General features: G+C 39.9%; 1 protein-coding gene across 2 annotated transcripts in view; it reads left to right on the top strand.

Annotated features, from left to right (window-relative positions):
• The window catches only part of LOC308083014 (uncharacterized protein), a 78,555-nt gene extending 54,796 nt beyond the window's left edge, over nucleotides 1-23,759 (top strand). For both annotated transcript variants that reach the window (XM_080425109.1, XM_080425108.1), the window contains 11 exons: nucleotides 4,713-4,756; nucleotides 11,904-12,298; nucleotides 12,371-12,442; nucleotides 12,506-12,684; nucleotides 16,760-16,822; nucleotides 18,389-18,603; nucleotides 19,023-19,267; nucleotides 19,515-19,634; nucleotides 19,859-20,000; nucleotides 22,309-22,404; nucleotides 22,778-23,759. In XM_080425109.1, the coding sequence (XP_080281235.1) occupies nucleotides 4,713-4,756; nucleotides 11,904-12,298; nucleotides 12,371-12,442; nucleotides 12,506-12,684; nucleotides 16,760-16,822; nucleotides 18,389-18,603; nucleotides 19,023-19,267; nucleotides 19,515-19,634; nucleotides 19,859-20,000; nucleotides 22,309-22,404; nucleotides 22,778-23,106 (1,900 nt within the window). In that variant the 3' untranslated portion in view covers nucleotides 23,107-23,759. The remainder of the gene's footprint in view (nucleotides 1-4,712; nucleotides 4,757-11,903; nucleotides 12,299-12,370; nucleotides 12,443-12,505; nucleotides 12,685-16,759; nucleotides 16,823-18,388; nucleotides 18,604-19,022; nucleotides 19,268-19,514; nucleotides 19,635-19,858; nucleotides 20,001-22,308; nucleotides 22,405-22,777) is intronic.

Here is a 23,759-nt window from a genome sequence, read left to right as displayed (position 1 = left end):
GAGTAACCTATCCTGTTAGTTTTGCTATTAGAGTAGGCTACTCGATTACTTAGTTACTATTTCCAAAATAATGGCGTTACTTTGTTACATTTAAGACCTATATTTGTTCTTTCTGTTGCCACAAAGGAAATAAAAATCCATCCGACACATTTGTGCTGTTTCCTGATAATGAACAAGCTTGTCTCTGTCAATGGAGACTTGCATGAATGTTACACGAAAATCGGTGACCAATGCCTTGCAGTCTGTGGTGATTGTGTAATTATTCTATTCAATAGGTCTCCACTTCTGGCTGTCGGTATTACTGGTCTTGTTTACATTAATTTGTCACACGTGTGCAACATGGCAGAAACTTAGAGAAGACAGAGAGGTTGTCCTTTAGTAGGCTACGGTCGTGGAAGTATTCACACTATTTTCCTCACAGGTGGGTTCTAATCGTCGGTAATGCAAAAATATTCTAACAAGTTACTTTTCTCAGAAGGTAATCCTGTAACGTAATAGAATACTTTTTAATGGCTGTAATCCTGTAACGTAACAAGTTACTTTTCTCAGAAGGTAATCCTGTAACGTAATGGAATACTTTTTAATGGCTGTAATCCTGTAACGTAACAAGTTACTTTTAACACATTCCACGCCAGAGTTTAGTATCATAATGTACTCACCAGTGCCAGCGATTTATTGTTGTTTTTTGTTTTTTTCACCTCGCCACAGACCTCGCTAAATACCTTAAGATCGCGCGTTCAACTGTTTGTAGACACACAGGGTAGCTGTGTGAGTGGCCCAGAGAAGACATTTTCAATCGGCCATCGTCCATTTCGCAGTAGTCGCAGTTTCTATTAAACGGCGTTCAGCGCGGAGAAAAACAACACCGGAGATAATGGCGGATTAGCGGAAGCTTTAGAGCGGCAGCGGATGCGAACGAAAATCTTAGATTTACATGAATTTCCGTTTCCGGTGTGCTACAATGAAATGTGTCACTACGAGAGAAAAAAAAAGGCCACTTCGCGTAGAACTACGCGACTGGCACGCAATGTGTTAAAAGTAACGTTACCCAACATTGCAAATAATACATGTGTGTCTGAGTGTGTACATGTGTCATATAATACATGTGTGTGTGAGTGTGTACATGTGTTATATATAATACATGTGTGTCTGAGTGTGTACATGTGTTATATATAATACATGTGTGTCTGAGTGTGTCATATAATACATGTGTGTCTGAGTGTGTCATATAATACATGTGTGTCTGAGTGTGTCATATAATACATCTGTGTCTGAGTGTGTACATGTGTCATATAATACATGTGTGTGTACATGTGTCATATAATACATGTGTGTCTGAGTGTGTACATGTGTCATATAATACATGTGTGTCTGAGTGTGTACATGTGTCATATAATACATGTGTGTCTGAGTGTGTACATGTGTCATATAATACATGCGTGTCTGAGTGTGTACATGTGTCATATAATACATGTGTACGGATATACAAGATTAACTACATTAACCTGTATAAACCCAACCATACTACAAAAAACCCAATAAATAACAACCTTGTCTTTTTGTCATTTATTTACTAAACACACTCATACAAATACAAACACACTTCTACCTAAACTGTGCACAGTATATTCTATGACCAGCCCGTGTATTCCACACACGAGGCGTTAGTATATAGCCTGGGTTAGCTAGCTAGCAGCAAGCAATGGTGATGGTAGCAATAGCAGGTTATTTTACTGTAAAGAAGCAGAAGCAAACAAACAAACACAATCATCAATAACAGAACACATTACAGACCGTATAACCCACACATATGAACATAATAAAAGTACTCTATCACAATTATACACATTTATACACATTAACGTCTCTGCTCACCAATGATCCGTCCGGCTTCTTAAACTGCAACAACGCACTGAGGGACGCAACAGACGCGCCTGCGCATAAAGGACTGGTGACGTACTTCCAGAGTCTTATTAAAATATTCCCTCCCAAGGGCGGCTTACTGTTCTACCTCTAAAACCCCGCCGAAACATGAACACATTACTAATCAACAAATCACCTCTAAATCCCTTTATAATATACAAAATACTCTCCCGTCCCATAACCGCAAGAAAATATTGTAAACTTATAAAACAGAGAAATAATAAAGATAAAATGTAATAACTCCTGACAACCACTAGGGAGACTTATTTACCTATAAATAAACTATATATCACCCCGACCTGTAAACAGGTGAAATATAATTCTAAAACTATATAAAAAATAGCATAAAACCTAACAACATGTGTGTCTGAGTGTGTCATAAAATACATGTGTGTGTGAGTGTGTACATGTGTCATATAATACATGTGTGTTTGAGTGTGTACATGTGTCATATAATACATGTGTGTTTGAGTGTGTACATGTGTCATATAATACATGTGTGTTTGAGTGTGTCATATAATACATGTGTGTTTGTGTGTGTACATGTTTCATATAATACATGTGTGTGTGAGTGTGTACATGTGTCATATAATAGATGTGTGTTTGAGTGTGTACATGTGTCATATAATACATGTGTGTTTGAGTGTGTCATATAATACATGTGTGTTTGTGTGTGTACATGTTTCATATAATACATGTGTGTGTGAGTGTGTACATGTGTCATATAATAGATGTGTGTTTGAGTGTGTACATGTGTCATATAATACATGTGTGTTTGAGTGTGTCATATAATACATGTGTGTTTGTGTGTGTACATGTTTCATATAATACATGTGTGTGTGAGTGTGTACATGTGTCATATCATAGATGTGTGTTTGAGTGTGTACATGTGTCATATAATACATGTGTGTTTGAGTGTGTCATATAATACATGTGTGTGTGTGTGAGTGTGTACATGTTTCATATAATACATGTGTGTGTGTGTGTGTGTGTGTGTGTGTGTGTGTGTGTGTGTGTGTGTGTGTGTGTGTGTGTGTGTGTGTGTGTGTGTGTGTGTGTGTGTGTGTGTGTGTGTGTGTGTGTGTGTGTGTGTGTGTGTGTGTGTGAGTGAGTGAGTGTGTACATGTGTCATATAATACATGTGTGTCTATGTGTGAGTGTGTACATGTGTCATATAATACATGTGTGTCTATGTGTGAGTGTGTACATGTGTCATATAATACATGTGTGTCTATGTGTGAGTGTGTACATGTGTCATATAATACATGTGTGTCTGAGTGTGTCATATAATACATGTGTGTCTATGTGTGAGTGTGTACATGTGTCATATAATACATGTGTGTCTATGTGTGAGTGTGTACATGTGTCATATAATACATGTGTGTCTATGTGTGAGTGTGTACATGTGTCATATAATACATGTGTGTCTATGTGTGAGTGTGTACATGTGTCATATAATACATGTGTGTCTATGTGTGAGTGTGTACATGTGTCATATAATACATGTGTGTATGTGTGAGTGTGTACATGTGTCATATAATACATGTGTGTATGTGTGAGTGTGTACATGTGTCATATAATACATGTGTGTCTATGTGTGAGTGTGTACATGTGTCATATAATACATGTGTGTCTATGTGTGAGTGTGTACATGTGTCATATAATACATGTGTGTCTATGTGTGAGTGTGTACATGTGTCATATAATACATGTGTGTCTATGTGTGAGTGTGTACATGTGTCATATAATACATGTGTGTTCAGTGCAGTGTTGATTTCGTCGACTAAAAGATGTTGGTTGACCTTTTTTCACTGACAAAAACAAAATAAAAACTAAACAAAACATAAGCTATGACTAAAATTAAGACTAAATATACTGAACATTTTGTCAACAAATAAAAACTAAAATGTTAGTGAGGGATCTAGTGGAGAAGAGATCCAGTAGAACTAAAAGACAAGTCATGTTATGCTTGTTTGTGCTCGGTTGTTGCGCTTTAAGAATAGCAGATCTCACAATCGGCTATTTTCGGAGCATAACCAAGTGTAAAATCATCAGGAAGCCATCAAGGCACCGCCAACATACATTTTAGACGACTAAATCAACTGTAGATTTAGTCGACTAAAACTAGACTAATAGTAAAACATTTCAGATGACTAAAATATGACTAAACTAAATGGAATTTGATTCAAAAGACTATGACTAAAACTGAATCAAAATTTGCTGTCAAAATCAACACTAGTCCAGTGCTTCATTTATAAATTATTAGGTGCTGGAGCTCATGAACCAGAAGTCAGTTTTGCCACCGCCATATGAATGCATGGTATTTTCATGAGCAACACGTTTTTAACCACTACTCAGTGACTTTTGTCAGGAACATAGTCACAGAACACAGACAGATACGTCAGTTCACTCTTGTAGTGTTTTTTCTCTCTCAATTTAATTTCATCCACGGTCCTTTTCCATTGCAGGAAGGGACAATGAGGGGAAATGTGAAAGCTGAATTCATAATAAATAGTCTAAATAAAGACGTATTGCATTGTATGTACATGTGAGGTGACGGAACGCCTTCTAGAGGTACTGGAGCGCAGGAGGCAGGCTCTGGTCTCTGGCATTAATTAAGCACTGTGTGTGTGGTGTGTGTGGTGTGTGTGGTGTGTGTGTGTGTGTGTGTGTGTGTGTGTGTGTGTGTGTGGTGTGTGTGTGTGTGGTGTGTGTGTGTGTGTGTGTGTGTGTGCGTGTGCGTGTGCGTGTGTACATGTGTCATATAAATGTGTGTTTCATTCCTACAGGTTGGATCAAGAAGAAGAACATTCACCTCAACTCCTTAAAACATGTGAGTACAGTAATATGATATTACTTTATTATTACCCTTTCACTGTACAGTAATACGATACCATACAATATATTACTTTATTATTACCCTTTCACTGAAATCTGTCTTCCGACACAGCAGCCATATAAAAAATAACAATGACACACACACACACACACACACACACACACACACACACACACACACACACACACACACACACACAACATGAATGTTCTACTGGTCCTTGGCCAGATTAAAAAATGAGCCTCAAAATCGACTGATGAACAAAGGACTTCTTATTGACTGACCTTATTGAGTTTTAGAACGTTATGCCTCTTTAGAAGGTAGCAGTGGGACGTGCAGCGAGGACCTCCCTAGAGAGACACTCGGGAGGCATCCGTACTAGATGCCTGAACCACCTAAGCTGACTCCTTTCCAAGTGAAGGAGCAGCGGTTCAGTCTCTCTCGGGTGACTGAACTTCTCACTCTATCTTAAGGCAGTGGTCCTCAACCTTTTCAGGCCACGACCCCCCTAAATAATCATATTTGAACTGGGGGACCCCCACACTGATAAGCATTGTTGAGGCATTACATTTTTGCCTCTTTCTTATATTATTTGACAATAGTGTTAGGGTTAGAGTAGTTCCGGAGAAGCGGACTGAGTGGCCCTGTCTTTCCCTCAGAGGACTGACCGTGGGTACAGTAGCTACTGGGACGTAAGTCTGTCTTTCCCTCAGAGGACTGACCGTGGGTACAGTAGCTACTGGGACATAAGTCTGTCTGTCCCTCAGAGGACTGACCGTGGGTACAGTAGCTACTGGGACGTAAGTCTGTCTTTCCCTCAGAGGACTGACCGTGGGTACAGTAGCTACTGGGACATAAGTCTGTCTGTCCCTCAGAGGACTGACCGTGGGTACAGTAGCTACTGGGACGTAAGTCTGTCTTTCCCTCAGAGGACTGACCGTGGGTACAGTAGCTACTGGGACGTAAGTCTGTCTTTCCCTCAGAGGACTGACCGTGGGTACAGTAGCTACTGGGACATAAGTCTGTCTTTCCCTCAGAGGACTGACCGTGGGTACAGTAGCTACTGGGACATAAGTCTGTCTTTCCCTCAGAGGACTGACCGTGGGTACAGTAGCTACTGGGACATAAGTCTGTCTTTCCCTAAGAGGACTGACCGTGGGTACAGTAGCTACTGGGACGTAAGTCTGTCTGTCCCTCAGAGGACTGACCGTGGGTACAGTAGCTACTGGGACGTAAGTCTGTCTTTCCCTCAGAGGACTGACCGTGGGTACAGTAGCTACTGGGACGTAAGTCTGTCTTTCCCTCAGAGGACTGACCGTGGGTACAGTAGCTACTGGGACATAAGTCTGTCTTTCCCTCAGAGGACTGACCGTGGGTACAGTAGCTACTGGGACATAAGTCTGTCTTTCCCTCAGAGGACTGACCGTGGGTAGCTACTGGGACGTAAGTCGGGTCTTGATCAACCCCGGCTGGGTCACCTGGGCGAGGGTGTATGTTGCGAGACCCTAAACACCCGTCAACATGCTCAAATATGATTATATATGTCCAACTATATTTGAGTGTAAAGTGTCGTGTATATTTAATAAATCAAGTCTGACATGTGATTAATTAAAGGTTGTGCAGAGCCTAGATTTGTGCGGATCACAGGTGTATCTCGTGATGAATCTGCATCAATCCCAGCTGATTGTATTATCACAAGCGCACCCCCGTAGAGATCATTTGCATTGTCCCACGCCCCATTTCACACCATAAAAGGCATATAAGAGTGGTCAAGAAACACTGGCATATATTGTCCAGTGACCCTGTGGTAGGAAAGGTCTTTTCCACCCCCCCCCCCCCTAATGTTTGCAGACAAGAGAGCAAACAATACAAGTGACAAACTAATAAAAAATGGTGTTTATATACAACCAACACTTTTTATCTACCTTACCTTCAGGGAATGTCCCATGTAAGGGTTGTATTAACTGTAATGCCATGATAACATAACATGACATAACTGGAGACTCTGTTATACACCCTCTTAATGGTAAAAACAATTGAAGTTAAAGGGAGAATTACATGTAAGACAAAATGTGTAGTTTTTTAAAAATGCCCCTGTGGTTTCTGCTATGTGGGAAAAACCAAAAGAGAATTGAAAACCATAATTACAGAGCACAAGAGTAATATTAGAAATAAAGATGAGAAGTCTCCAGTTGCCAGGCATTATAATATGGTAAAACATGACAATGTACATTATAATATGGTAAAACATGACATAATGTACACTGTAGCGTACCCCGCCAAAAGATGGTCTTTTACTGGTGGTTTAGATGAGGTTTATTTTAAAACCGTAAACGTAAAAGCTGGGACAGAACAAACAAACAATTGAACATTAAACATTTTCAAATTACAAAAACAATCATTCACATTGAACAACACTATTATAATAAAACAGACCTTAGACAAATAAAATACATGAACACACTTTAAACAAATGAAAATATACCTTGTTCCCATTTAGGCAGGGGGCTAAAACCTTTACTGTCAAACAAGCAGACCTAACCCTGGTGCTGCTGCAAACATTTCAGTCTCTGGCTGAGCAGACAGGTGATAGTAGTGACAAATCAAGCAAAAACTTTCAAAATAAAAGCATCTCACAAGCACCTCACACAAACATAAAATTAACATCAATGCACCTGAGTGACCTGACACACAAAATCAATTAACAAAATAAAAGCACAGTGCCTTGGGGTCATTTACATACACTGAGATTTAAAGGTTTAGAAGTAGTCAACCCACTGAGTAGAGGTGGAGACAGAGACCAGGTTCTATTACAAAGGGAGGCTTATTGGATCCATTCCCTAAACACAGAGTTCCCAAAGGGATTGAATGAAGAATTATTATTGAATAGTTTTTTATAAATGTTTTGGTTGTGGTGTTTGTGGAAACTTTAAGAATCTATAAAATACAAATACTATTTATAATGCCTATTAATGTAAACATTGACAGCATTATGAATTGAGAGTGAATTAAATTCACCAATGAGAATCAGCTGTACACTATCACATAGATATATATGTCACTTCCTGTTTGATGTATTCTAGTTTGAAACGCTGAGGAAGGCAGACGTGCCGAAACGCGTCCGTTTCTCTAGATAGACTGTCTGCTGCGGCTGTGAATCTAATTACAAATAAATCAAGAATATAACTGAAGAGAGTGCGGATAATCCTTTCATTGTATGTATCTCAAGAATCTGCACCCAGTTAAACCCCAGAGACTACTCCTCAAGACTCCCCTTGAGTAGAGCAGGCCTTCTCCTGACGGTATTATCCAGTAGGAGAGTTGCCTACACCATAAAAGACAACAGGAAATATCCAACTTCAAACAGACTTCACCCAACGTGAAACCAACTTCACCACGTGAAGAATTTCAACTTCGTCTCTCATCAAAAATAACAGATCTGCAAGCTTACAACGTGTCACGTTGCGTCGCCATAGCATCTTATTTGTTCTGTCTGGAAGCGAGTCCCTCGATTACACGATGGATCAGCTGATCGTTAATAACGTAATGCCTCTCATGTGTAAGTTTAACCCCACCACCAAATAATAGGCTGAGGTTTACTGAGGTAAAAATATGATGCTGGAATCCAGGGCATACTGGAACACTGCTATATATATATATATATATATATATATATATATATATATATAGATTATGGACCAGAGCTTTATTGATTACTTTTCAATCAGACTCTGTTTTTGGAAAGATGCAGAAATATAGCCTGGAAACCAGATGAATCTACCAGTGCAACACAAAAGAAATTGGTCCGGCCCCGCTCGGTTGTGAATGGATTTCCTGCCTCCTAAGTTGTGGGGCACCAATCAGGGCCCAGTATGAAAATATGGGGCGGGTTTTATCACCAGAGGCTTTTTTTTTTCGCCTCTTGGAAATGCAGGTTCACACAGAGATTCCAGACTAATATCTATGCAGAGATATTAGTCTGGCCATGCCAGGCTAGTGGATAATATGTACATAAGTACAAGATCTGTGCGTACCCTAGCTTACTAATAATAATAATAATAATAATTCTAATAGCTTAGTGAATGAGGCCTAATGTGTTGCATTCAGCTCATCCAGATTCTCAAGCTCATAGCGCGGCACTCTGTACCGCGCTATGAGCTTATAGATCTGCTATCAATCAATCAATCAAATCAAGCTCATAGCTCAATACAAGCTCATAGCGCGGCACTCGGTGCCGCGCTATGAGCTTGTAGATCTGCTATCAATCAATCAAGTCAAGCTCATAGCTCGACACTCGGTGCCGCGCTATGAGCTTGTAGATCTGCTATTTTTTTTAAATACATCTGTATCTGGGTCTAGGGAGGGTTTTTTGAGGTGGGGTGTGAGAATGGCAGTTTTTAGAGCGGAAGGAATGTGGCCGGTCCGGAGGGAGAGGTTGATGATTTTAGTCTACTCTAGTGATTCTAGTGAGGGGACTTATTGCACAGATGTTGGATTTGACTAGGATGGTGGGAAGGGGGTCCAGGGCACAGGTAGAGGGCTTCATCCTTCTAACTATGTCCTCAACCTCTTGCTGTGTGGTGTTGGTGAAGCAAGAGAGCGGGTGGGAAATCCCAGACTGTGGGATGTCAGTTGGGACAGGTGGAGTGACGGGGCGGAGAGGAGAGAGCGGATGTTGTCAACCTTAGTTTTGAAAAAAATGAGGTAGGTGTTGCACTGTTCCTCTGTGGTATCACTGTGTTTGGGGGTTTGTGGTTTCAGGAAATGGTTGATGGTGGTGAAAAGTGTCTTTGAGTTGCCAGGGCTGTTGTGGATGATATTGGAGTAGAATTGTGACTGTGCCTCCCTGAGGGACCTTGAATAGGCCTTCTGGTGCTCTCTATATGCCAATCTATGGACGGTTAGTCCAGTGGCCTTGAGTCGCCGCTCGAGGACACGCCCGGCTGCCGTCATTTTCCTCAGCTCGCAGGTGAACCAGGGGGCTGAGCGTGAGAAAATGACTGTTGGTGTTTTGACAGGGGCGTGCAGGTCGAGGAGGTTTTGCAGGTTGGTGTTGTAGAAAGCTACTGCTTCACTGGCTGATGGGAGAGTTGCAGAAGAGAGATGCTCGAGGTCAGAGGTCAAAGTGTCTTGGTTGATATTTTTTAAATTTCTGAAAGTGATTTGGCGTTTGGGCTTGGCATGGGAGGGGGGGAAGGGCAGCTCCATGGAGATGACCATGTGGTCAGACACACCCAGAGTGTATGCTATCAGATTACTGATGGGGGCGGAGACAGTGATGACCAGGTCGAGCGTATGTGCCTTATTGTGTGTGGGGGGTGTTGACATGTTGAGTGAGGTTGAGACAGTCCAATAACTGTAGGAAGTCAGATGCAAAGTGACAGGATGGGTTGTCCACATGAATATTTAAGTCGTCCATTATTATGATGTTGGCAGATGTTATGCAAAGAGTGGTGAGAAGGTCGTGGATTTCTGAGATACATTTTGAGTTTTGTTTGGGTGGCCGGTAAATGAGGAGCAGAGTTGATATGCAATTTTTTTTAAATACAAGCTCATAGCGCGGCACTCGGTGCTGCGCTATGAGCTTGTAGATCTGCTATTCTTTTTAAATACAAGCTCATAGCTCAATACAAGCTCATAGCTCAATACAAGCTCATAGCGCGGCACTCGGTGCCGCGCTATTGTAGATCTGCTATTTTTTTTAAATACAAGCTCATAGCGCGGCAGTCCGTGGCGTGCTATGAGCTTGTAGATCTGCAATTTTAAAAAAAATACAAGCTCATAGCACGGCACTGCCGCGCTATGAGCTTGCAGATCTACAAATCTTACACACGCATACACACACACACACACACGCATTCACACACACACACACACACACACACACACGCACACACACGCACCCTCACACACACACACTCACTCACTCACTCACTCACTCACTCTCTCTCTCTCTCTCTCTCTCTCTCTCTCTCTCACACCACTCACACTCTCACTCACTCACTCACTCTCACACACACACACACACACACACACACACACACACACACACACACACACACACACACACACACACACACACACACACACACGTACACGTAACATGCAGACCTGCGAGGCGCACCGCAGCTCCGATCCGCACCAAACTTGGGTCTGTCTGCCATCACAATAGTCACACCAGGGACCACGTGTGGCACCCAGGGGGCCCGCCAGCACTGCACACGTGCACACGCACAAACACACACACACATATTAAATAACCTCCTCAAAGGCACCGCTTCCTTCACACAGGGTGTGATTTTTTAAAATACAAGCTCATAGTTGTAGATCTGCTATCAATCAATCAATCAAATCAAGCTCATAGCGCGCCACTCGGTGCCGCGCTATGAGATTGGGTTAATGCCATAACGCACGCACACACACACACACACACACACACACACACACACACACACACACACACACACACACACACACACACACACACACACACACACTAGTTTATAAATGGCGGGAGTAACTATGACTCTCTAGAGGCCAAATGCCTCATTTAATGACTTTTTGGTTTCCAGAGAGAGAGAGAGAGAGAGAGAGAGAGAGAGAGAGCCGGAGACGTGTTGTGCGCTTGTAGATCGGCTATTTTCACCTTTTTTTTCATTAAAATATTTAGTATTTTGTCATTTGTACTTTTGAAGGCTTAAGTATTTTTTAAAGCATGTAATCAGAATATGGAAGAAGGAGGGAGGAGGAGGGAGAGGGAGTCCCACACACTGTGTTCACTTATAAATGAATTCATTTATTTAAGATGCAACGTTTCGGTCACTCTGACCTTCATCAGGCTTTAAAAGTATTTACTCTAAATACTTTGACTCAAGTACACATTTGACTGACCAACTTTCACTGGTAGTTGAGTAATACTTGAGTATCTATACTTTGACTCAAATATAAGGGTTGAGTACTTTGTCCACCACTGGCTATAATATGATTCATTAAGAGAGGAGGGGGGGGGGGGGTGAGTAGTATTAAATACCATAATACTGTGGTATTTTGTTAGATACTGTACTGTGACATGTTATACTATTACATCTCTACTCAGTACTTTGTGATGTAATGAAATATTGTTTGTTGTTCTCTCCATCAGGTGTCTGTCCTCTCACACTGGACACAAACACAACAGGCCCACGCCTCTCTCTGTCTGAGAACAACAGAAAGGTGACAGGGACCAGAGAGGTTCAGTCCTATCCAGACCATCCAGACAGATTTATCTATCCACAGGTTCTGTGTAGAGAGGGTCTGACTGGATGCTGTTACTGGGAGGTAGAGTGGAGTGGAGAGGTTTATATAGCAGTGACTTACAGAGGAATCAACAGGAGAGGACTGGGTTATGACTGTATGCTTGGATACAATGACAAGTCCTGGAGTCTGTATTGTGATGGTAGAGACAACAGATACTCTGTCCTTCACAATAAGAAGAGAACCTTCCTCCATGTCCGTCCCTCTGACTCCTACAGAGTGGCAGTGCATGGTGACAGTGAGGTCAGTCAGGTCAGTGAGGTCAGTGAGGACAGTGAGGACAGGGAGGTCAGTGAGGTCAGTGAGGACAGGGAGGTCAGTGAGGTCAGTGAGGACAGGGAGGTCAGTGAGGTCAGGGAGGTCAGTGAGGTCAGTGAGGTCAGTGAGGTCAGTGAGGTCAGTGAGGACAGTGAGGACAGGGAGGTCAGTGAGGTCAGTGAGGTCAGTGAGGTCAGTGTCTACAGAGTAGCAGTGTATGTGGATTGGTCTGCTGGCGTCCTGTCTTTCTACAGAATGTCCTCTGACTCACACACACACCTGCACACCTTCCAGACCACATTCACTGAACCTCTCTATCCTGGGTTCTGTGTGTTGACTGACTCCTCCTCAGTGTCTTTGTGTCAGATAGAGTAAGTTACACACACACACACACACACACACACACACACACACACACACACACACACACACACACACACACACACACACACATGTAGATGTTTTATAGATCTGTTATTTTCAGTGTTTATAACATGATCTAAAACATGTAGATGTTTTATAGATCTGTTATATTCAGTGTTTATAACATGATCTATTACATGTAGATGTTTTATAGATCTGTTATTTTCAGTGTTTATAACATAATCTATTACATGTAGATGTTTTATAGATCTGTTATTTTCAGTGTTTATAACATGATCTATAACATATAGATGTTTTATAGATCTGTTATTTTCAGTGTTTATAACATGATCTATAACATGTAGATTTTGTATAGATCTGTTATTTTCAGTGTTTATAACATGATCTAAAATATGTAGATGTTTTATAGATCTGTTATATTCAGTGTTTATAACATGATCTATTACATGTAGATGTTTTATAGATCTGTTATTTTCAGTGTTTATAACATGATCTATAACATGTAGATGTTTTATAGATCTGTTATTTTCAGTGTTTATAACATGATCTATTACATGTAGATGTTTTATAGATCTGTTATTTTCAGTGTTTATAACATGTAGATGTTTTATAGATCTGTTATTTGCAGTGTTTATAATATGTAGATGTTTTATAGATCTGTTATTTTCAGTGGTTATAACATGATCTATAACATGTAGATGTTTTATAAATCTGTTATTTTCAGTGTTTATAACATGATCTATAACATGTAGATGTTTTATAGATCTGTTATTTTCAGTGTTTATAACATGTAGATGTTTTATAGATCTGTTATTTTCAGTGTTTATAACATTTAGATGTTTTATAGATCTGTGATTTTCAGTGTTTATAACATGATCTATAACAAGTAGATGTTCTATAGATCTGTTATTTTCAGTGTTATAACATGTAGATGTTTTATAGATCTGTTATTTTCAGTGTTTATAACATGATCTATAACATGTAGATGTTGTATAGATCTGTTATTGTCAGTGTTTATAACATGATCTATAACATGTAGATGTTTTATAGATCTGTTATTTTCAGTGTTTATAACATGATCTATAACAAGTAGATGTTCTATAGATCTGTTATTTTCAGTGTTATAACATGTAGATGTTTTATAGATCTGTTATTTTCAGTGTTTATAACATGATCTATAACATGTAGATGTTGTATAGATCTGTTATTGTCAGTGTTTATAACATGATCTATAACATCTAGATGTTTTATAGATCTGTTATTTTCAGTGTTTATAACATGATCTATAACATGTGCGTGTGTGTACATACGTTTTATAGATCTTTTATTTTCAGTGTGTATAACATGATCTATAACAAGTAGATGTTTTATAGATCTGTTATTTTCAGTGTGTATAACATGATCTATAACATGTATATGTTTTATAGATCTGTTATTGACAGTGTTTATAACATGATCTATGTAGATGTTTTATAGATCTGTTATAGACAGTGTTTATAACATGATCTATAACATGTGGATATTTTATAGATCTGTTATTGATAGTATTTATAACATGTCAATGTTTTATAGATCTGTTATTGTCAGTGTTTATAACATGATCTATAACATGTAGATGTTTTATAGATCTGTTATTGACAGTATTTATCCGGAAATAGACGATCTACAAGCTCACAATGCGTCTGTGACGCTTATTGAGCTTGTAGATCGTCTATTTTTGGATTGTTACACCTGAGCGTAGCCAATCATAAAATGACTAGTCTTAGTTCTACTGGATCTCTTCTCCTCTAGTCTTAGTTCTACTGGATCTCTTCTCCTCTAGTCTTAGTTCTACTGGATCTCTTCTCCACTAGTCTTAGTTCTACTGGATCGCTTCTCCTCTAGTCTTAGTTCTACTGGATCTCTTCTCCTCTAGTCTTAGTTCTACTGGATCTCTTCTCCACTAGTCTTAGTTCTACTGGATCTCTTCTCCTCTAGTCTTAGTTCTACTGGATCTCTTCTCCACTAGTCTTAGTTCTACTGGATCTCTTCTCCACTAGTCTTAGTTCTACTGGATTTCTTCTCCACTAGTCTTAGTTCTACTGGATCTCTTCTCCACTAGTCTTAGTTCTACTGGATCTCTTCTCCACTAGTCTTAGTTCTACTGGATCTCTTCTCCACTAGTCTTAGTTCTACTGGATCTCTTCTCCTCTAGTCTTAGTTCTACTGGATCTCTTCTCCACTAGTCTTAGTTCTACTGGATCTCTTCTCCTCTAGTCTTAGTTCTACTGGATCTCTTCTCCTCTAGTCTTAGTTCTACTGGATCTCTTCTCCTCTAGTCTTAGTTCTACTGGATCTCTTCTCCACTAGTCTTAGATCTACTGGATCTCTTCTCCACAAGTCTTAGTTTTACTGGATCTCTTCTCCACTAGTCTTAGTTCTACTGGATCTCTTCTCCTCTAGTCTTAGTTCTACTGGATCTCTTCTCCACTAGTCTTAGTTCTACTGGATCTCTTCTCCACTAGTCTTAGTTCTACTGGATCTCTTCTCCACTAGTCTTAGTTCTACTGGATCTCTTCTTTAGTCTTAGTTCTACTGGATCTCTTCTCCACTAGTCTTAGTTCTACTGGATCTCTTCTCCACTAGTCTTAGTTCTACTGGATCTCTTCTCCACTAGTCTTAGTTCTACTGGATTTCTTCTCCTCTAGTCTTAGTTCTACTGGATCTCTTCTCCACTAGTCTTAGTTCTACTGGATCTCTTCTCCTCTAGTCTTAGTTCTACTGGATCTCTTCTCCACTAGTCTTAGTTCTACTGGATCTCTTCTCCACTAGTCTTAGTTTTACTGGATCTCTTCTCCACTAGTCTTAGTTCTACTGGATCTCTTCTCCACTAGTCTTAGTTCTACTGGATCTCTTCTCCACTAGTCTTAGTTTTACTGGATCTCTTCTCCACTAGTCTTAGTTCTACTGGATCTCTTCTCCACTAGTCTTAGTTCTACTGGATCTCTTCTCCACTAGTCTTAGTTCTACTGGATCTCTTCTCCACTAGTCTTAGTTCTACTGGATCTCCTCTCCACTAGTCTTAGTTCTACTGGATCTCTTCTCCACTAGTCTTAGTTCTACTGGATCTCTTCTCCACTAGTCTTAGTTCTACTGGATCTCCTCTCCACTAGTCTTAGATCTACTGGATCTCTTCTCCACTAGTCTTAGTTCTACTGGATCTCTTCTCCACTAGTCTTAGTTCTACTGGATCTCTTCTCCACTAGTCTTAGATCTACTGGATCTCTTCTCCACAAGTCTTAGTTTTACTGGATCTCTTCTCCACTAGTCTTAGTTCTACTGGATCTCTTCTCCACTAGTCTTAGTTCTACTGGATCTCTTCTCCACTAGTCTTAGTTCTACTGGATCTCTTCTCCACTAGTCTTAGTTCTACTGGATCTCTTCTCCACTAGTCTTAGTTTTACTGGATCTCTTCTCCACTAGTCTTAGTTCTACTGGATCTCTTCACAATAAATGTCACTACATTCATCTACGTTACTCTACATTACTCTCACTACTATTAATAACAAAGTCTGGAGAACAAAGGCAAATAAAACAGACAACCAGGGTTATTATTGTGAACTAAAACTATCACAATAAATAGAAATGTAAAAACATTTTAGTTACTGAAATAAAAATAACATCAAAGCTTTACAGAAAGATTATAACTAACTGAAACTGTATTGTGTTTATAAAACGACCTAAAACTGTAATATTAGATAACAGGAGTTTTAGTCAACACAAAATCTTCAAAAAAGCAGATGTACAAGCTCACAATGTTTTGCGACACATTTTGAGCTTGTAGATCTGCCTTTTCTGACCTTGTTAATTAATGACATTTTTACCTTTTTTGTGTTAACCCTAAAGTCTGAGTTATACTTACAGTAGTTTACACCAAAATAGACGATCTACAAGTGGTGTGCGCTTGTAGATTAGCTATTTTCACTATTTTTGAATATTATTTAAGTAAGTAGGCTCAAGTGGGCTCAAATATTATAAACTCCACAATCTAATTGTTTTTGTTTGTTTATTTGTGTCTTTCAGGCCAGTGGTTCCATCCAGTTTCTCCCCCATCGTGCTCACAGAACAAACAACCAATGAATACAGGTCAGTCGTCACACACACACACACACACACACACACACACACACACACACACACACACACACACACACACACACACACACACACACACACACACACACACACACACACACACACACACGCTCACATGTTAAAGTTGTACAATGCAGAATCACAAATAACGATTTTTAGCAACCTCTGCTGGTCACTACCGTCACTGCATACAATTTCCCTAGTCCTCGATTACCCAGAATTCCATTCGTTTTCACCGGAAGCCGGAAGCGTTTCAAAAAGCGATCTTTTAATTGTTTTATACTATCTACGGATCGTTTCTCTTAGCCAGTGGAGCATTAGTTACCATGAGCTGTGCTTTCTTTTTCTGTTCTTTTTCGATCTTACAATCCTACATTATCTTAAAATCAGCGTGAGGTTCCTTTTTGTTATTAGCGCGGTAGTTCCTGGCCAAACAGGAAACCGTTGCGGTAGTTCCTGGCCAAACAGGAAACCGTTGCGGTAGTTCCTGGCCAAACAGGAAACCGTTGCGGTAGTTCCTGAGGACGTCGGCCACGACGTCATGACGTTGGCCAGGAACGTCATTTTCCCGGGAAAGTCCCCCCGTACACGTTCAATAGAAAATATATAAATAAAAGGCTTCCGGGGGTGAAATTCACGGAGTGGGTGTTGTGAAACTTTTGCCACTCGCAAAAGATATACAATTTAACTTTAGTTTTGTTGAAAACGTTACCTAGTATTACTTTAAGAATTCCATTGATTTATGAATTTAGATGATTATTTCAGGAATGTCATTTCTCTTTGTTTTAATCATATTACTTTTATGTGTCTGTAATCATGGGTCACAAATTAGCCTTTTCTAGAAACCCTACATGTAATAAATCTGTCTGATGTTACTTGAATCAAGGTTTTTTACATCGTACCTAAAATAAATAAACATTAAAAAAAGAAGAACAAATGGGATTGTAAATGAACTTGATGTGAAGTGGCAACATGACAGCTAATAATACAGATTGTATCAAAGAAAATTATTGTTTTATATCATATAGATTTTATATCAATACAAATGATTGTTTTATATCATATAGATTTTATATCAATACAAACTATTGTTTTATATCATATAGATTTTATATCAATACAAATGATTGTTTTATATCATATAGATTTTATACCAATACAAATGATTGTTTTATATCATATAGATGATTGTTTTATATCATATAGATTTTATATCAATACAAATGATTGTTTTATATCATATAGATTTTATACCAATACAAATGATTGTTTTATATCATATAGATTTTATATCAATACAAATGATTGTTTTATATCATATAGATTTTATACCAATACAAATTTGATTGTTTTATATCATATAGATTTTATACCAATACAAATGATTGTTTTATATCATATAGATTTTATATTAATACAAATTATTGTTTTATATCATATAGATTCTATATCAATACAAATTATTGTTTTATATCATATAGATTTTATATCAATACAAATGTTTGTTTTATATCGTATAGATTTTATATCAATACAAATGATTGTTTTGTGTCACAGGTTCCAGGTCCCCGGGGCGGGGCTGTTCCAGTGCAGTGACACAGGGTTGGTGTTTGGAACGACAGGGGAAGGAGAAGTCCTCTACAGGACTGATCAGTGGGATGAAAGATGTCTCCAGTCAACAGGAGGGACTCCTGCAGGTCCTCTGTTTGACATCCAGTGTCCTCAGATGTCTGTCCGCCAGCTACACCTGCCACACTGTGCCATCACACCTGGTGAGTCAGCTACACCTGCCACACTGTGCCATCACACCTGGTGAGTCAGCTACACCAGCCACACTGTGCCATCACACCTGGTGAGTCAGCTACACCTGCCACACTGTGACATCACACCTGGTGAGTCAGCTACACCTGCCACACTGTGACATCACACCTGGTGAGTCAGCTACACCTGCCACACTGTGACATCACACCTGGTGAGGAGCTGCTCTTAGCATCGTCCAGTTTCAAGGATCTTGTTCAAAGTAACATGACATAACAGAAAATATGTTTAAATCCCATATGGGATTGTTGTGTTTGATCAAAGAGAGTCATGGAAACTGATATGGTTTATACATGTGACAGATGCACATGTCTCTTTGAGTTTGACCATAAAATGGAAGCTATAGCCTAATGCCTTTTAAATCTTTTCACAGGTTATGACCTTTGTGTGGCCAACATCACAGATGAGGGGGTGTACCTCTTAAAACCACAGAAAGTGACCCAGACTCATGTGGTTTTAAATGTGACACACCTATCTCTGTTTGGACTCCTGTGGAAGAAGATTCACGAGTATCTACATCCAACATCTGGTCAAGTTCTGCTGTTCCTTCAACCACCAGGACATCGAACACGTAAACTGAGTGTGTTAATGCTGCCAGACAACGTGCCTGTCAAAGAGGTAACATAGACAGTATTGTCTGTTAAGTAGCATCTTAGTTCTTTAGACTTATTGAAGTTCAACCAAGTTTATATACTGCATGGTGCCTATAAAGACATAGGCGCTACTGTATGACAACATACCCTGGTATTCATGGTAACAAAGACTGGTGAAGTACATTGTCAACAGTACACAGCCTGTAAAATGTGCCCATGTACCGGTCATTATGATTGGACCTTCTAGTCAAGTTGTGTTTGTGTCATTGTAGGTGAAGGCATTCTATCAAGAGTGTAACCAGAAGGATCAGCTGGTGAGCACCTCCAGCTGTGTTCTCACCCCAGACCAGGTCTACAGACTGCAATGTGCTTCACATGAAGTACAACCTGAGGTATCACACATTAAACTACAACCTGACTTTATTTTATGTTAAGAGTCATGATAATGTCTCTTAACATACATGTAAGTAACTAATACTACTACTACTGCTAGTACTACTAATACCAATACAAGTATTATTACTATCACTACAACTACTATCATTACTAGCACTGCTAAAGTAATACAATAGTTATATACTGTAGTTATCTATCTAAAACTTATCTCTGTTTTCAGGCTGTGGCTTATCGTCTGAAATATGGACCAAATTTCCATCCAACATTTAAGGTGACGATGGATCTCAACGCAGAAGTCGTCTCATTGGCATTACTGGGACCTGAGAACGAACAAGTCTGGAAGGAAGGCATTGAACTGCAAGGTAAACATAGTTATTCAGTTTAATTTAATTATTATTAAACTGTATCTTCCCCAACTATAACTGTTGTGGATTTTACCCCTGAAAGCTGTTATGGGGGATAACTGACCACTGCAGGGCTCTGGTCAGCACAGAAACATCACACAGATTTAAACTCTTTACTGATGGATTGAGGCATCACTGTATTGGTGCATTGAATAACCAGAAGTGTCTGAAAATAAAATATAGAAATAAAAAACAAAACAAACTAGATAAAGTGCTCCTCGGAGCACAAGTCTCCGCCAGGTCAGGTAGGTTATTATGGCCTCCTGGTGGCGCTATAATAGGCCAATGTGAAAAGGGTGCCATTTCTTCTTAGGCCTTTCACAGCAATCGGACACTGCATTCATGATTTGAGGCATTTTGTTCCAAAAATGTGGTTTGCTAAATTAGACTTGGTGGTGGCGCTATAACAGGCCAATGTGAAAAGGGTGGCATTTCTTCCTCGGCCTAGTGGGAATGTGCGTGCAAAATTTAATGGAAATCGCACTCTGCGTTCATGATTTGAGGAATTTTGTTCAAAACGGACCAATCCTGCAAACTTTGGAAGCCAATGTTTGACAAGTAGGTTGGAATATGAAATATCAGACACATCCACCTTGATCACATGAGTATAGAGATACTGTGTACCGATTTGCAGAATCTGAAGGAGTTGGGCACTTTTTTTTTTTACAAAAGTCAGCCTCCTGGTGGCGCTGTAAAAGGCAGATGTGAAAATTGCAGGGCAAAGGTTTTTCCTTTGCCTCTAGGGAGTGTGCGTGCAAAGTCTCACGCAGATCGGTGCAGTTATAGGTAAAAATGTGAATTGGCCTGTTATAGCGCCACCATGAGGCTGATTTGAACGTTTTCAAGTGGCTATCTTCCTCCGCCTAGTGGGAATCTACGTGGAAAATTTGATGGAAATCGCATGCTGCATTCATGATTTGAGGCATTTTGTTCAAAACTAACCAATCCTGCAAACTTTGAAAGCCAATCTTAGCCAATCTGGATGGAATATGGAAAATCAGACAGATCCGTGTTGATCACATGACTATAAAGATACTGTGTACCGATTTGCGTGTTTTTTGGACAAAATCTGTAGGAGTAATATAAAAAAATGTTTTGCAAAAGTCGGCCTCATGGTGGCGCTATGACAGGCTGATCTGAAAAATGTGGGCCAGAGATTCTGCTGTGGCATCCAGGGAGTGTGTGTGTGCAGTTTCACAGCGACCGGGCCAACGGTGGTGGAGATTAGCTGGTCGCAGACAGCAGGACGAACGGACACACACACACACACACACACACACACACACACACGGACGGACGGACGGACGGACGGACAGGGGCATGCCTTTCGACCTGGCGGAGACAATAAATAATAGTCAGGGGATATTAAAAACATCTTGGAATAAATTCCTTACCGAAAAAAATCTTCACCAATGTGTTTGTAAAAGTGTCTAGTAACACATCTCACAAAGACTGAAATGCAGTTTCCCTAGGAGAATTTTTGACAGCTGCTGAAAGTTGGGGTACCCACCATAACCTTATGTGGGGAAAAACATCTAAATTTAATTCTGTTTTAAGGCCATAGCCATCCTTTTCCAGGTATACTTTTTGTGTAAAAGCCCATTGAGATTGGGCCGTTTTTATTTTTTATTTTTTACAGCACACTGAAAACACACTAAACTAGCATTAGCTATGTTCACAATAATGCAGGCTAGCCTGTTAGCTCAATACATATTAAGACTAATACACAACTAATGACTGGAATGAGTCAACACGGTCTGTGCATGAAATGTACTGGAGCGTACAAGTGTACACATGTGATTAATGGTCATATAATTATGATTGACATATGGTCAAAAATTCCGCTAAATGTTTCCTCAGCGCAAACGTGATTTTGTTTATTCACACAGAAGGCAATTCAATGGTAACAGAACATCCTAGGCAGGTGTGTAGACAAGTAGGAGTCAACATGCAATGACTGCGGGGGGAAAGTACAATAAATGACTGCATCATGCTTCTAATGTGAGAAACCTCCGTTTCAGTGGCGTAACAAGACACAAACACTGGGCCTGACACGGGTTGTCACTGGTCACAATCAAATAAACATCAGAACATTTTAATCAAGTCTGTCTGTCAGTTAGTCAGACAGACAGACAGACAGACAGACAGACAGACAGACAGACAGACAGACAGACAGACAGACAGACAGACAGACAGACAGACAGACAGTCAGTTTAATAATGTTTAATAAAACATTGCATTATTTTTCCTCCATAAACCCATCCAGGCTCTGGCCCCAGTCAGCCAGACACATCAACGATGACGACACGACAGGAAGCAGAGACAGAGATCGTTGCACGAGTGTCGGAGGTCGTGCTCAAAGGTACGTTGTTACACAATGTGTGTTTAAAGGAGTAGTTCACCCAAACAATTACGTATCAATTACACACCCCGTGAAGCCTTGGATTCGTAAGCCAATAACTTGTAGCCTGGCATGGCCAGACTGATATCACTGTGTAGATGTTAGTCTGGAATCTCTGTGGAACCTGCATTACCAAAGGGCGGATACAAAAAAATGGTGGTAAACCCGCCCCATATTTGCATACTAGTTCCTGATTGGTGCCCCTCTTTGTTAGGAAGTCCCTCTGTCCCTCTGTCAGTCAATCTGTCTGACATTTAGTCAGTCTGTGTCAGTCAGACATGTTAATAATGTATATAAAGGCAAAGTGTAACTGAAAACGATGTATTATTTCTAGTTCCTCCAGTCGGCTCCAGTCAGCCAAACGTGACGACAACGATGACGCCACGACAGGAAGCGGAGACGTTGATGTCCGTGAGGAAAGAGTTCATCCAACGAGTGTCAGAGCCGGTGATCAATCGTCTGCTGGACACACTGCTGGACGAGAAGGTCCTCAACGATGAAGAGATGAACATGATCAATGCAGAAAAATACAAAGAAGAGAAAGCGAGGCAATGCATCGACATGGTGAGAAAGAAAGGGAACAAGGCGTCGTCAAAGATGATCGCTGCTCTTCATGAAGAGGATCCAACCCTTCATCAGGAACTGGGTTTGGACAAACCTTGATTTGTCTTGGTTTAAACCTTTGATTGATTGACTTTCTTAAGAGAGAAACAAATGTAAAGAAGCAAAAGAAATGCACAATGGTAGCCTAAAAGAATGACACAAAGAAGCCCTATAGAGCTCATGTCCTACTGTTTATACATGAACGGCTGATGTTAATGTGCGACCCCGGGGAGAGGAACAAGAAAAGCAATGATAAGAACATTGTACTATAAAAGACATGAAATAAATACAATTATGATCAGAACCAACTGACTTTTATCAGTTTATTTAGGGTGAACATAGTGCTGATTGACTTGATAAACTATTCCATGTAACTGCTGCAGAATACCAACACAAAAGAGTCCTTTCCCTGAACTACTTTTAAAGCTACTGTACATGGAACTAACCTTGATTTATCATGTATAGAATCCTCTTCTGTTGAGGATCATAATGCTGTCTGATGACTAGAAATGATCTAATCAGTAGGATCTCACATCTCTGGGATGTTTGTCAGGAAGTTTTACATTCAAAACATTTGATTTGACCCATAAGTATGTGTTCTGACCTTTACTGTATCTTTATTTTATTACAGTAACCACTGAATGACATTGTGTTGATGAATGGTTTATTTGTGTTTTGCCATTTCTTTAATCTATCAGTTTATTGACATTAAA

This window comes from Gymnoscopelus braueri, assembly GCF_963280865.1.
Source record: "Gymnoscopelus braueri genome assembly, chromosome: 1".
NCBI lineage: Eukaryota > Metazoa > Chordata > Actinopteri > Myctophiformes > Myctophidae > Gymnoscopelus > Gymnoscopelus braueri.
This window is presented reverse-complemented; position numbering and strand designations above follow the sequence as displayed.